Source organism: Natator depressus, chromosome 3 (genome assembly GCF_965152275.1).
Source record: "Natator depressus isolate rNatDep1 chromosome 3, rNatDep2.hap1, whole genome shotgun sequence".
Taxonomy (NCBI): Eukaryota; Metazoa; Chordata; order Testudines; family Cheloniidae; genus Natator; species Natator depressus.
In genome coordinates this window covers 91,489,870-91,503,578 of record NC_134236.1, presented here as the reverse complement: position 1 = coordinate 91,503,578, position 13,709 = coordinate 91,489,870, and the positions used below count along the sequence as shown (strand labels likewise).

The 13,709-nt window shown below is 40.9% G+C and overlaps 1 protein-coding gene across 2 annotated transcripts in view; it reads right to left on the bottom strand.

Annotated features, from left to right (window-relative positions):
- The window catches only part of SLC35F1 (solute carrier family 35 member F1), a 375,908-nt gene that overhangs the window by 39,733 nt on the left and 322,466 nt on the right, over positions 1 to 13,709 (bottom strand). For both annotated transcript variants that reach the window (XM_074948302.1, XM_074948303.1), the window contains exons 4-5: positions 10,935 to 11,094; positions 7,070 to 7,226 (exon numbers count right to left, since the gene is read on the bottom strand). In XM_074948302.1, the coding sequence (XP_074804403.1) occupies positions 7,070 to 7,226; positions 10,935 to 11,094 (317 nt within the window). The remainder of the gene's footprint in view (positions 1 to 7,069; positions 7,227 to 10,934; positions 11,095 to 13,709) is intronic.

Sequence of the window (13,709 nt, the reverse complement as noted above, 5' to 3'; positions counted from 1 at the left end):
TCCATTTTTTTTATTTGGGGTATACATTTACTGTAAGCCTCTATTATGGTGTTTTTACAGAGTTTCCATGCCGTTTGCAGGCATTTCACTCTTGTGACTGTTGCTTTTACTTTCTGTTTAGCTAGCTTCCTCATTTTTGCACAACTTTCCTTTTTGATGTTAAATGCTGCAGTGGTAGGTGTCTTTGGCACTTCCCCCCCACCCACAAGGATATTAAATTTAATTACACCATGGTCGCTATTATTGAACCATTCAGTTATATTCACCTCTTGGACCAAATCGTGTGCTCCGCTCAGGACTAAATCAAAAATGGCCTCTCCCCTTGTGGGTTCCAGGACAAGTTGCTCCAAGAAGCAGTCATGAATGTTGTCCAGAAGTTTTATCTCTACATCCCTTCCTGAGGTGACATATACCCAGCCAATATGAGGATAGTTGAAATCCGTCATTATTATTGTGTTTTCTGTCTGTAATCTCCTTGAGCATTTCACAATTACTGTCACCATCCTGGTCAGGGGGTCAGTAGTATATTCCTACTGCAATACTCTTATTGTTGAAGTATGGAATTTCTATCCATAGAGATTCTATAGTACAGTTTTATTCATTTAAGATTTTTACTTTATTTGACTCTATGCTTTCTTTCACATATAGTGCCACTCCCCCACCAGTGCAATCTACTCTATCATTTCTATATATTTTGAACCCTGATATTACCATGTCCTGTTGATTATCATCATTCTAATAAGTTTCTGCTGTGCCTTATTATATCACTATCCTCATTTAATGTCAGGCACTAGTGTTCATCCATCTTCGTATTTAGACTTCTAGCATTTGTATATAAACATTTGTACATTTTGCCAGTAATCAGTTGCTTGCCTTTGTGTGTTATATTTAAATGGGACTCTTATGTTTGACTGTTCCTCACTAGTTCCTACCTGTATTTATCAACTTCTTTCCTATCCTCTTTACTAGGATATAGAATTTCCCCTTTAATAAACTCTTCCCTAAGGGATGTCTCCACCCGAATTGTGTGCTCCATCACACCTGTGAACTTTACTCCAGCCCTTAATTTTAAAAAATCTTCTACAACCTTTTCATTTTATATGCCAGCAGGCTAGTTCTGTTTTGGTTTAGGTGGAGCCCATCTTTCCTGTATAGGCTCCCACTTTCCCAAAAGGTTCTCCAGTTCCTAATAAACCTAAAACCCTCCTCTCAACACAATTATCTCATCCACACTTTGAGACCCCACAGTTCCACCTGTCTTTCTGGCCCTGTGCATGGAACTGGAGTATTTTAGAGAACACTACCATGGAGGTCCTAGACTTTAATCTCTAACCTAGCAGCCTAAATTTGGCCTCCAGGAGCTCTCTTTTACTTTTCCGTATGTCACTGATACTTACATGTACCATGACCATCAGCTCCTCCCCAGGACTGCACATAAGTCTGCCTAGATGTCTCATGAGATCTGCAACCTTTGCATCTAGAGGGCAATTCACCATGCGGTTCTCCTGTCATCATAAACCCAACTATATATATTTCTAATAAGCAAATCTCCCATCACTATTACCTGGCTCTTCTTAATAATGGGGGTTTCCTCCCCAGAAGGAAACCATGATGTCATCTAGAAGGAAGTTCCAAATATAGAATCATTTCCCTATGCTCCGGCTTGATGTTCTCCCTTCCCTGAGATTTTTATCCTTTTCAACAGCACAGACGCTGTCAAACTGGGGGTGGGACCACTCTACTGTGTTTCCTGAAAGTCCCTTCTATGTACCTCTCTGTCTCCCTTAGCTCCTTCAGTTCCGCCACTCTAGCCTCAAGAGCTCATATTGTGTCTCTTTGGCCATGAGTTTCTTGCATCAAATGCACATATATACCATGTGCCCATGCTGCATTCACTGCAATAAACTGGAGAGCATCCACTCTGTGATGGACTTCTGCCTGCATTCTTTTTACTTTTGCAGGAGTGGTTTTGGGGTTTTATTTATTTATTTTTGGGGGGCGGTGGAGCTATTGGCCTAAGTTTAGAGTATGTTTGCTAGGTGTCTTCCTCCTCTCCCCCTTTCTCTCATTATCATTTCCCTTTTTCCCTTACCTCCTGTGTGTTTTTTTTCAAGAGGGCTTTCTGACGCTCTTCTAGTAGTTATGTTATAGTCCCTCAGCCACCTCTCCCTCCTACTGAACTCTCCCTACCTAACCTTGGTATCTCACTCTGTCTTATGCTCTCACACTCTGTCATGGAACTCTCTCTGCTTGAGAGCTGGACCTGAAAGGAATGTCTTTCAAACTCCCTCACAAAACTTCCCTGTTCACTAGCTTCTCTGTCTGCTGTGGAGCTGGCTCTTTAAACCCTTGTTCTACCTGAGTTAGCCCCACCCCCTTATCAAGGCATCCTAAGGAGCTTAGGAATCAAGAGATCGCAGTTAGTAAGCTCATAAGTAAGCTCTCAGCCTAGCCTAGCAGGCCACTTGGCTCAGCACAGAGCCCCCCAAAACAGACCATATTATAATCTTCAAGCAAGCAAGCAAGCAATATTTAAAGAAAGAGAGACAAATTACTCTACGTTTAGTCATTGCAGTAGAGGTGTGTCTCCAGGAGGGGTTTCAACAAGGAGAAGGCTGTGATTTTGTGGACTAGCTCAGGAAGGGCATCCCATGTATAGAGGGCAGCATACATAGAATAAGGCAAGGCAATGATTGTTGAAGAAGCAAATGGTGCCTCAAAGCTGCAGAGCAAACAAGGAGATGAGGGTAGGGAGACAAGAGGCTAAGTGGCCCAGTACTCTGGAAGTTCAAGTGTAGAGGATGAGGGTGGGAGACAATGATGAGAGGAAGACAGAGAGCTAGGTGTCAAAATCAGAAGGGGAAGTTAGTTGGTGAGAAGAGGACTGTTCATGATCTATAACAACTACATGGTAAATGAGGGGGACATACAACCTAATGGAGTGTTGTTCCACAGAACATAATTTACTGCCATATACTTCTTCTGTATTGCCGTTTCCTGACCTGGGGCCTTGCAGCAAAGTTCTTAGATTTAACTTCATTTAAATTGTTGCTCAGCAGGGTAACCTCATGAGTCGCAGCATTTTGTTTTCAAGACAATCCTGGGGGACAGCCCGTAAACAGAGACATACGTCTCATGCATACAAAGGCACGTATAATTCCATTCTTTTATAGACAAACTGATCTCATTATTTTATGCACAGCATTAGATTTACAAATATATCAATAGCAAACAAATACATTTTCTTCCTCCTTTCCCTGCCCCCTGCCCCGTCCTCAGGATGCAACTCTCCAGACAAGACTAAGCTAGAATGACATATTGCAGCTTTACTATCAAACTCACTCTTCCTCACACTAGGTTTTGTAGTAGATGCTTAATTTTTCAGTCTGTTTTATGTTTCCTCACTACAGTGCCCAGATTAGCATCCATTAATTTCTATCCCAGCACCCACGGATGCCACCAAAATAGGTGCTGCTGCTGACGTGCTGGGCAACTGTCTAATTTCCAAGTCAGATTCTTCTCCAGACTAGAACAGGAGGACTTGTGGCACCTTAGAGACTAACCAATTTATTTGAGCATAAGCTTTCGTGAGCTACAGCTCACTTCATTGGATGCATACTGTGGAAAGTGTAGAAGATCTTTTTATATACACACAAAGCATGAAAAAATACCTCCTCCCACCCCACTCTCCTGCTGCTAATAGCTTATCTAAAGTGATTACTCTCCTTACAATGTGTATGATAATCAAGTTGGGCCATTTCCAGCACAAATCCAGGTTTTCTCACACCCCCCCCCACACACAAACCCACTCTCCTGCTGGTAATAGCTTATCTAAAGTGACCACTCTCCTTACAATGTGTATGACTTTGTCCTTACCCATAACTATTTTACATTTGGGGACAATGTATACCTTCAGATCAGCAGCACTGCTATGGGTACCCACATGGCCCCACAGTATGCCAACATTTTTATGGCTGACTTAGAACAACGCTTCCTCAGCTCTCGTCCCCTAACGCCCCTACTCTACTTGCGCTATATTGATGACATATTCATCATTTGGACCCATGGAAAAGAAGCCCTTGAGGAATTCCACCATGATTTCAACAATTTCCATCCCACCATCAACCTCAGCCTGGTCCAGTCCACACAAGAGATCCACTTCCTGGACACTACAGTGCTAATAAATGATGGTCACATAAACACCACCCTATACCGGAAACCTACTGACCGCTATTCCTACCTACATGCCTCCAGCTTTCACCCTGACCACACCACACAATCCATCATCTACAGCCAAGCTCTGCGATACAACTGCATTTGCTCCAACCCCTCAGACAGAGACAAACACCTACAAGAGCTCTATCAAGCATTCTTACAACTACAATACCCACCTGCGGAAGTGAAGAAGCAGATTGATAGAGCCAGAAGAGTTCCCAGAAGTCTCCTACTACAGGACAGGCCTAACAAAGAAAATAACAAAACGCCACTAGCCGTCACCTTCAGCCCCCAACTAAAACTCCTCCAACGCATTATTAAGGATCTACAACCTATCCTGAAGGATGACCCAACACTCTCACAAATCTTGGGAGACAGGCCAGTCCTTGCCTACAGACAGCCCCCCAACCTGAAGCAAATACTCACCAGCAACCACATACCACACAACAGAACCACTAACCCAGGAACCTATCCTTGCAACAAAGCCCGTTGCCAACTGTGCCCACATATCTATTCAGGGGACACCATCACAGGGCCTAATAACATCAGCCACACTATCAGAGGCTCGTTCACCTGCACATTCACCAATGTGATATATCCCATCATGTGTCAGCAATGCCCCTCTGCCATGTACATTGGTCAAACTGGACAGTCTCTACGTAAAAGAATAAATGGACACAAATCAGATGTCAAGAATTATAACATTCATAAACCAGTCGGAGAACACTTCAATCTCTCTGGTCACGCGATTACAGACATGAAAGTTGTGATATTACAACAAAAAAACTTCAAATCCAGACTCCAGCGAGAAACTGTTGAATTGGAATTCATTTGCAAATTGGATACAATTAACTTAGGCTTGAATAGAGACTGGGAGTGGCTAAGTCATTATGCAAGGTAACCTATTTCCCCTTGTTTTTTCCTACCCCCCCCACACCTCCTCAGACGTTCTTGTTAAACCCTAGATTTGTGCTGGAAATGGCCCACCTTGATTATCATACACATTGTAAGGAGAGTGGTCACTTTAGATAAGCTATTACCAGCAGGAGAGTGGGTTTGTGCGTGTGTGTGTGGGGGGGGGGTGTGAGAAAACCTGGATTTGTGCTGGAAATGGCCCAACTTGATTATCATACACATTGTATGGAGAGTAATCACTTTAGATAAGCTATTAGCAGCAGGAGAGTGGGGTGGGAGCAGGTATTTTTTCATGCTTTGTGTGTATATAAAAAGATCTTCTATACTTTCCACAGTATGCATCCGATGAAGTGAGCTGTAGCTCACGAAAGCTTATGCTCAAATAAATTGGTTAGTCTCTAAGGTGCCACAAGTACTCCTTTTCTTTTTGCGAATACAGACTAACACGGCTGTTACTCTGAAACTTCTCCAGACTGTTCCCAGCTATTTTAGATCCTCATTGCACTGAAGTAGCTAATAATCACCCACAGCTTTTCAAGCTATGCTTGTATAAATGTAATGCAGAAAACTCAAATGGTGTATTGCATTATTATTTTAATACAATATATCGTGCTTTTCATCCATAGGTTTTAAAGCAATTTATAAAGGAGGTCACAGTATCAGTACCCCCATTTTACAAATGGTACAGGTGTAAAGTGAGCTCCCAAAGGCAAGCAGCAGAGCTGGGACCAGAACCCCACTCTCCTGAGTCACAGCCCAGTGCAGTCTCCATCAGGCAACACTGCCTCCTAAATGTGTCTAAGTTGACATACACTTAGTAAGACTCCACATTGACTGTCTTCAGTATCATTACCTATTGCTGACCATGTATAGCTAGGCAATAAAAATGATTTTCCCCAAGCAAATCAGACATTTTTACCAGTTCTTATTTCCTTAATGAACTTTAGTTGTGCAGCGAGCAGTTGATTTCAAACACTTAAGTCGTGCCCAGATGCCACAACAATGGGTATACAAAAATAATAAACGAGCCTACTAAACAAATGTAGTTGGTTCAGTGGGACTCAATAGGGATTTATTGCTGATCATTCTCTATACTTGGAGTCTGGGCAGATCAGCTGTGCAGATAAACCACCAGTTTTGATTAATAATTACAAGTTATTTTGGGCACAACAATAATCAGATCTGCATAAAATTTAGCAATATTACCTAGTGATGGTTTGGGGTGGTATTTGCCTTTACCAGACACATTTTCAAAGGCTGGAACCTACTCTCCCGCTACAAAGCCTGCATCTGGAGTGCAAAATGGACACTTGTGCACATCACTACCCATTTATGTGAATATATGTGGCTTTATGGGGGCAGTGGGTATGCCTGCAATTCATAAGCCAATCTTTTGAACATTTGGCCCTTTCTGTGTTATCACTGCAAAGGAACTGTTTCTGTGTTTTCTTTCATAGTTTTCTAAATATCATAAATAATTTACATGGAGTAAAATTATTAATGAAATACCTTCTGGAAGAGCCAGTGTTTCCATCTGCTTATAATTCTAGGTGACTTTTTATAAACATGAATCACAATTACAGATAGGCGTAGCCTGCATCATTCCTAATATAGCTCAAGATGCTAAACTGCCATTTGTCTTGAAATAACAAACTGATAGATGTAAAATAGTATCCACCTGTTTACATGTGGTTCTTCTAGAACACAATTCACTGTAGTGCCTCAGTGCAAATTTAGATAATTATTTAGATCATTGCTGAAATTTACTGACCTGACAGGAAATATTAAAACTGACCAAGTAAAGACTTAAAACACAAGAGTTTAAACAGTCTACTCTCCACAGTAAATGTCTGGCTAAGAAGAAAGGGGAATGAAACGAAGAAAAAGCTAACTGGTGAATTAAGTTCAATAGGCTCAAACCGCAAACCCTCTCACTTACAGCTGAATTCCACTGAAGAAGGAGCCAAACAGCCCAATCATGCCCAAGAACTCCACCCGACTCATGTTTCGGACAATGTACTCCTCACAAACATTGGAGATGCCGTAGAGTGTTGCTCCACCTAGTACTAAGAGATCCCCTATCAGCTTATTTTCACCTAGGAATAAATGGAGAAAAAACACAGGAGGCTTCAAAATAATGATCATTTGCCTAGAACTATTGCAAGCTCTTCCCCACAGACTCGAGACCTAGCAAAATAGCCCACATCTTTGTAAACAACCTGCATGCAAATATACTGTTGTTTACCCATTTGCATTCAAAATGTAAAGGAAACCTAGCAGAGACAGAGGGAGAGATTTAATTGTTTTGTGAAGGAGAAAAACTGGAGGAGAAGATGACTTTGTAAAGCCCAGAAACAAAATAGCACATTTCAGAGACTAACCTTCTTTTGGTTTTTGTTGTGGAGTATAGAGCAGTGATAATGGAGATTTTTACATTGTATTTAACAACTGTAGTGCTGTCTAATGTACCGGACACAGGGAAAAACATACCTGCCTGATGTGTATTGCCACCGAAGTACTGGCGTTCTCAAAGAGCGTTTGAAACCTCCTTAACTCTTGGAGGCTTTTATTGTTATTTTAGCAGAGAGCTTTCAGGTAGGTTTATTCAAGTTCCAGCTATTCCAGAAAACTTAGGCACTGACCCTGCAAAGACTTATGAGTGTGATTCACTTAAACCATGTGACTAATCCAGATTATTTCATTAGGACTATTGCCTGGACCACGTTGAAGAGATTTCAAAAGAACCGTGTTCCATCAAAATATGCAGTTCTGTCAACAATGAAATGCTTTGCAAAATAGAGTAAATTTTGTCAGAATTTCATTTTGGAAGAAAATGGAGAGGAAAACAGTTCCAACAATTCAAAACATCCCATTTTAACACTTTTGCAACACCACATTTTGATTTTTCATTTTGAAATGACTTTTCATTTTGAAATATTTTTTATTTGCACTATAGTGTGAAACAGCACTATGTTAAAGTGTGCTAAAGAACTGCTAGTTCATGCCAGCAGAGTCTATACAGACCAACTGACATGCAACACTTTAGAACCCTTTAGAAATCACACATCTGTAGAGTGCATTACCCCGCCATGTAGACAAGCCCTTAGGCACCTAGGTAACTTTACTCACGTGAGTTCAATGACCCAGAAGTCCTAAGTCTTTGTAGGATCAAGCCCTATGTTGTTATAAACACAATTTCTCATTCAGCAGATGCCTAGCACATTTTGGGAGACTGTTAACATAGTAAATAATATCTTTATGAGAGACTATGCTACAGTGATATCAGGTATGTCCTGTAAGTGTATAAGTTCACTGCCCTTGAACCTAAACAGTTTGTGCACAGGAGGAGAAGGGATTTATTGATAAACAATAGAAGTGTACTTGTTTCTGGTTCATCCCCTTCTTTTGTTTGCCTAGCCATGGAAAATATCCTATAAACAATGCAGCACTCTTTAGTGAAGAGCCTCCTGAAGCCTTTTATTTCACCGCCAGCATTTATTTATTTATTTAGAGTCTCTCTTGACTGCTTTACATAAATAGAACGAGCTCATTCATTTTACTTCATTAAAGGGGACACGTAACATAGAAGTCATTCCCTGAATTTTAATAAAGTCATTTTACAATTTTAAAAGAGCTGTGATACTTGACATGAAAGGCAGATGCTTGTGGTTGAATTTCTTCTCCTTGCATACCAATAAACACAGATACTGACAGTCCTTCAGGTCCAGGTCTGCATTAGAAGCAGGCAATAATGCGTGAATACAGAATGTTCTGGGATCAAAATACCTAGAAGCCTTATCTGTATAGTACCATTGAATATGACAAATAATACCTGCTTCTTGCCAGTAACCTGCCAAGTGACTACTTCAATCTAATGGCTTACTCTAGTTAGTATGGGATTATCTCTAACTTTTTCTTTCCCTAAATAGAACAAGTGAAGTCAAATGAACTAATTAAAGTTGCTAGGGAGGAAGGGCACATAATGGATTCCACAAAAATTTAGTTTCAATTTCAAAGTTTCCTCACATTCCTCCAGGCTCCTGTTTCCAAGTTTCCTGAACAGCAATCTCTATAGCTGCACACCTGCTAAGGAGCAAAGGATAGAACCCCTGTTCCCTGGCTCCTTTACCTCAAAGGCAGATCTTTTAGTACCTTCCTAAGGAGCTTGGAACCCCACTGGACAGACTCCTTTTGTGTACGGTTCTCCCTCCTCCCCGCCATTTCTCACAGCTGCTTCACTGGTCCCTGAATCTCTGCATGCCCTCTCTACCCTGGTCCACAGCCCTGCAAGTTCCCAGTGAGCCACAGCCCATCCACCCAGTGAGGAGCAGGTAAATTGGTAGCCAGCATGTTTCCTTTGGTGCCTGAGGGTGAAATCCTGACCTTGCTGATGTCAACAGGTGTTTTGCCCTAGACTTCAATGGGGCATTGTGTACAGCAGTTGAGGAATATCTCTTGAGAAATGTTTAAGGATCACAGAGGGGAGCCCTGCTCTGGTGCACCTGAGCTCAAATATTTAAGTCATTAAAGATATACTGGACCATTATGACAATGAAAACTGTTTAAGTAAAAGGAATGAAAAAAATTGCAAGACACTATAGGTGTTTCTGTAAGAATGTAGAAGCATTGTATAATATTGTATTGTATTAACTAAGAAACAGACTATAATCTTGTAACTAAGATTACAATCCATTACACACATGCCCATGCAACCTTAATTTTGGCCTTTCCTGACTTTTGAGTGTAGGCAATACTGCTGTTTTCTGAATGTAACTTTATATTTTGTGTAGAGTTTTTCTTAATGCAGCTCTGATTTGCTGATTCATGGCACAGAACAGATCTTCTTCTTTGTAACTGGGACAGAGTTGCTTCTTGGGTAGGGAGATGAAGTAAAAGTCTTCAGGACAGGAAAAGAGAAAGTGACGGGACAACACAGGCTGGTCTGCTCTCTATAAACCTGCTCAGTTTTTGTTCAGTAGCATCTTGGCAAGTGCAGTTTTCCCTGCACTTACATTTGTATTCAGAACACTGACTTTAAAATCCCAGTGCATTATGCTCAGCTCAAAATTCAGTACTTATAATTTAGAATGAAAACGGCATCCAACTGACAATTTTTGAAAAGAACTTGTTCTCTTCCCACATCAGTTGGGCTGGCACTAGAAAAATCAATGTGACAGAAGATATTGATTGATGAAATGTAGTCCCTTCCATACTGCCCATCAGTGTGCTATTATTGTGGCTAAACTCACATTATTCATATAATCCACAAAAAAGCATGTTTTACATATAAACAAGTCATTTCAGGTATGATGCAGGCATCTCCACAATTAACCATTATTTCAGGTTTGGTGCAGCACATGATGGAGATTGTTAATTTGTGGGTTGGATGTGTCTGAGTATGTGACCAGTGAAGTAGGCTGTGTGCAGAAAGTGAGCAAAAGGGAACAGAAGTGAGAAAACAAACTGGAGGGGCTGAGAGAGAATAGGGGGCTGTAGCTCAAATATGCAGCCAAAGAGCTGAGCAAGACTGCTGCTGAGGCTTGAAGTAAAAGTGTTTCAAGTCATCTCCCTAAGTGGCACTGACCCTCACTAGTTGGGGTCATTTTATTCTATGGCTCCTGCCCTCAATGAATGGATGTTGAGCCATGGAGATGGTTGAAAACTCAGAAACACATTTAAACCCATACATGATCTCTTGGGGCCTTTCCCCTCTTTGCCCCCTTCCTACCCTCTCGGATCACTTCAGTGTTACATAGCTTTCCTTGAATGAAAAGCCCATCACACAAATGTATCCAAAGACTCACCTGCTCCTTGTTGTCTCCCGACAAGGACGTCTGCTCCTGCCATACAGCCCATGCCCAGAATGCAGACCACAATTCCAATGAAATGAACTGCCTTGTATCGGACCAGCAGGAAGAACCAGGACAGTAATATCACCACTGGGATAACAAAACAATCTAGGAGCTGTCAAGGAGGAGGAGAACAACAACAAAAGAGCATTGCTGCACAAGTTACTCTAAAAACACTAACCTATTAACGATTAAAGGAGCAGAACAGAGGACTATTTACTGATAGTTTTGCTTTCCAGAAACAGTGTGATCTAGTGGTTAAAACACAAGACAGGGAGCAAGGAATACTGCATTTGATTCCTGGCTCTGCCACTGACTGACCATGTGACCTTGGTTAGATCATCCAAGGCCAGATTGTCGGTAGTGTTCATCATCCACGATTTGGGCCACATTTTGAAAATCTGGGCACAAGTGTCACAGTGAGAGCTGAGCACTTTTCAAAATCTGGCCCTTATTATGGATGATGAGCACTCGAAAAAATCAAGCTCTGAGCTCTTCTAAAGAAAAAAAAATCAGACCATTAATGCATTTCAGTTTTCTCATCCATAAAATCTGGATAGTGCCTCTTTCAAAGGAGTCTTGTAAGAATTAATCATTAATTGGCCTGATTTCCAGAGAGATCTACCAGCTAAGAAAATCAGATCAAATGTTTGTAAAAGAGCTACCAGCATGTCATTGAGAGCCAAAGACTTTGAGCAAAATATTTGTAACTTGGAAGCCTAAGTCCCATTTTCAAGATTGATTTAGGCCAAGATCCTCAAAGGAACTCAGGTGTTTAACTCCCATTGAAAACAATGAGAGTTATGTATCCAAATCCCTTTGAGAATCTGGGCCTTAGTCATATAGAAGCTTAAATCCCATTAATTTACTCCTTAATACTCAAGTAACTTTTGAAAATGGGACTTAAGCTCCTAAATCACTTAGCTGCTTTTGAAAATTTTTAGGAGAAAGTATAATGGACTTTACATGAAACTGGTTGTCCAACTTAAGTGATGGGTTTTCTGCTTCCATAAAAAGGTATGTATCCGATGAAGTGAGCTGTAGCTCACAAAAGCTTATGCTCTAATAAATTTGTTAGTCTCTAAGGTCCCACAAGTACTCCTTTCCTTTTTTTCATAAAAACAGTGGTTCACAGTACAGTTAATCAGTAAAATGAAAAAGTAAAAGGTATGTCTACGCTATGGAGACCGTACTGGAATAGCTATGCCAACACAGTTCCATAGTACAGACTTAGTCTACACTAATAGACGTACCCCGCCCCACCATCAGAGGAACACCATCCCTGAACAATGTTAGCTATGTTGATGGAAGCATTCTTTCAGTGACCTGGCTGTGTCTACACTGGGGGTCGGGGTGGGATCTGTTGGCATTGCAATGTTGATGAGGGGTATGGTTTTAACCCACCCCTCACCAATGTAGCAATGCTGATTTTGAAAGACATGAAGTGGAGTTTGGTACCCAGTGCCACTAAATTTCAGTGAGAGCTGGTACTGAGTCCCACTTTGTGACTTTCAGAATCTCTCCCTGAGTGTTTAATTGCAAGTTATATGGTTGTAAGGCAAGGTATTTCACTATCTCGCTTATCCTTAAAGAAATTTATTACTTAGGGCTCCAGTATATGTAGATTGTCTGTGAAACACTGGGAAGTTTTATTCTATGTATTTTTCTAGACGTTATTCCCTTAATTTTTTTAATTTGGGGGGATGCAGGGTGGTTTTTTTCCATTGGAGTAATGGGCCTAGCATCTGTACGTGTCTGCATTCTATTCACTCAGTGTCGGTAACCATTAAACTTAGAAAATATTACTGAATAATTACTATATCCCATTAAACTTCTGCTGCCACGTCATGGAATTAGCAAAATATAATTTCTGACTGGGAATGGAATTCTGGATAGTTTTCAAAGAATTTCAGTGGCTAAAAATGTTTCCTTATAATATAGGTACCTATGCATTCAGCACATCCATTGGTGCTTCACTTTGGGATGAAGGAATAAAAGAGTCAATTTTTTAATTTAGATCAAAAAATATTCTCTCTAGCCTAGTCAAAGAAACAAGAGCATGCAATACAATAACATTAATTTCAAAGGCTTCCTATTCAGGAGTACCAGCACCATTCTGAAAGAGAAAAACATCAGAAGTGGTACATACAGCGACAAGGATATGTGGCTCAAACTGCTCCCCAAAATACTGGGGAGCAGAATTAGAAATTCTATTACAAACATATATTAGGTGTAATACACAGCTACAACTGGACCAATTAAGGACAGAATTTCAGCCTAAAAACGTTGACTAAAAAGCAAAATAAAATGCCAAGATGTGTTTCCATTGCTCGGCTGCACTTGCAATTTTTATTATGCTTCTGAATTCATGTACTAGGATGAACAATAGCACAAGCATGAGCTTAACAATTCAAAATGGTATGTGAATATGACACTGGAGGATTTTATTGATCTCCTTACTTATGGTTTCAAAGTGGAAAGTAAGCTTAAAAGAAGGTGAGGCTGTTTCTCTAAGTACCATGTGCCATGAGGATTCAGATTTACACAAGAGAACAGGCATTTCCTGATCTGTCACATTAGAAATGACCAAAGGGGAACTGCCAATTAGAAGAGTGGAGGTGGGGGCGGAGAAATCCCTCTCCACATTCTACAGTACCTCAGGGCCAGTCACTGACAGGTGGCAGCTGTGAGGGGAAGCTCTCACCACATGATTTGCTTGAGGGCATTGCT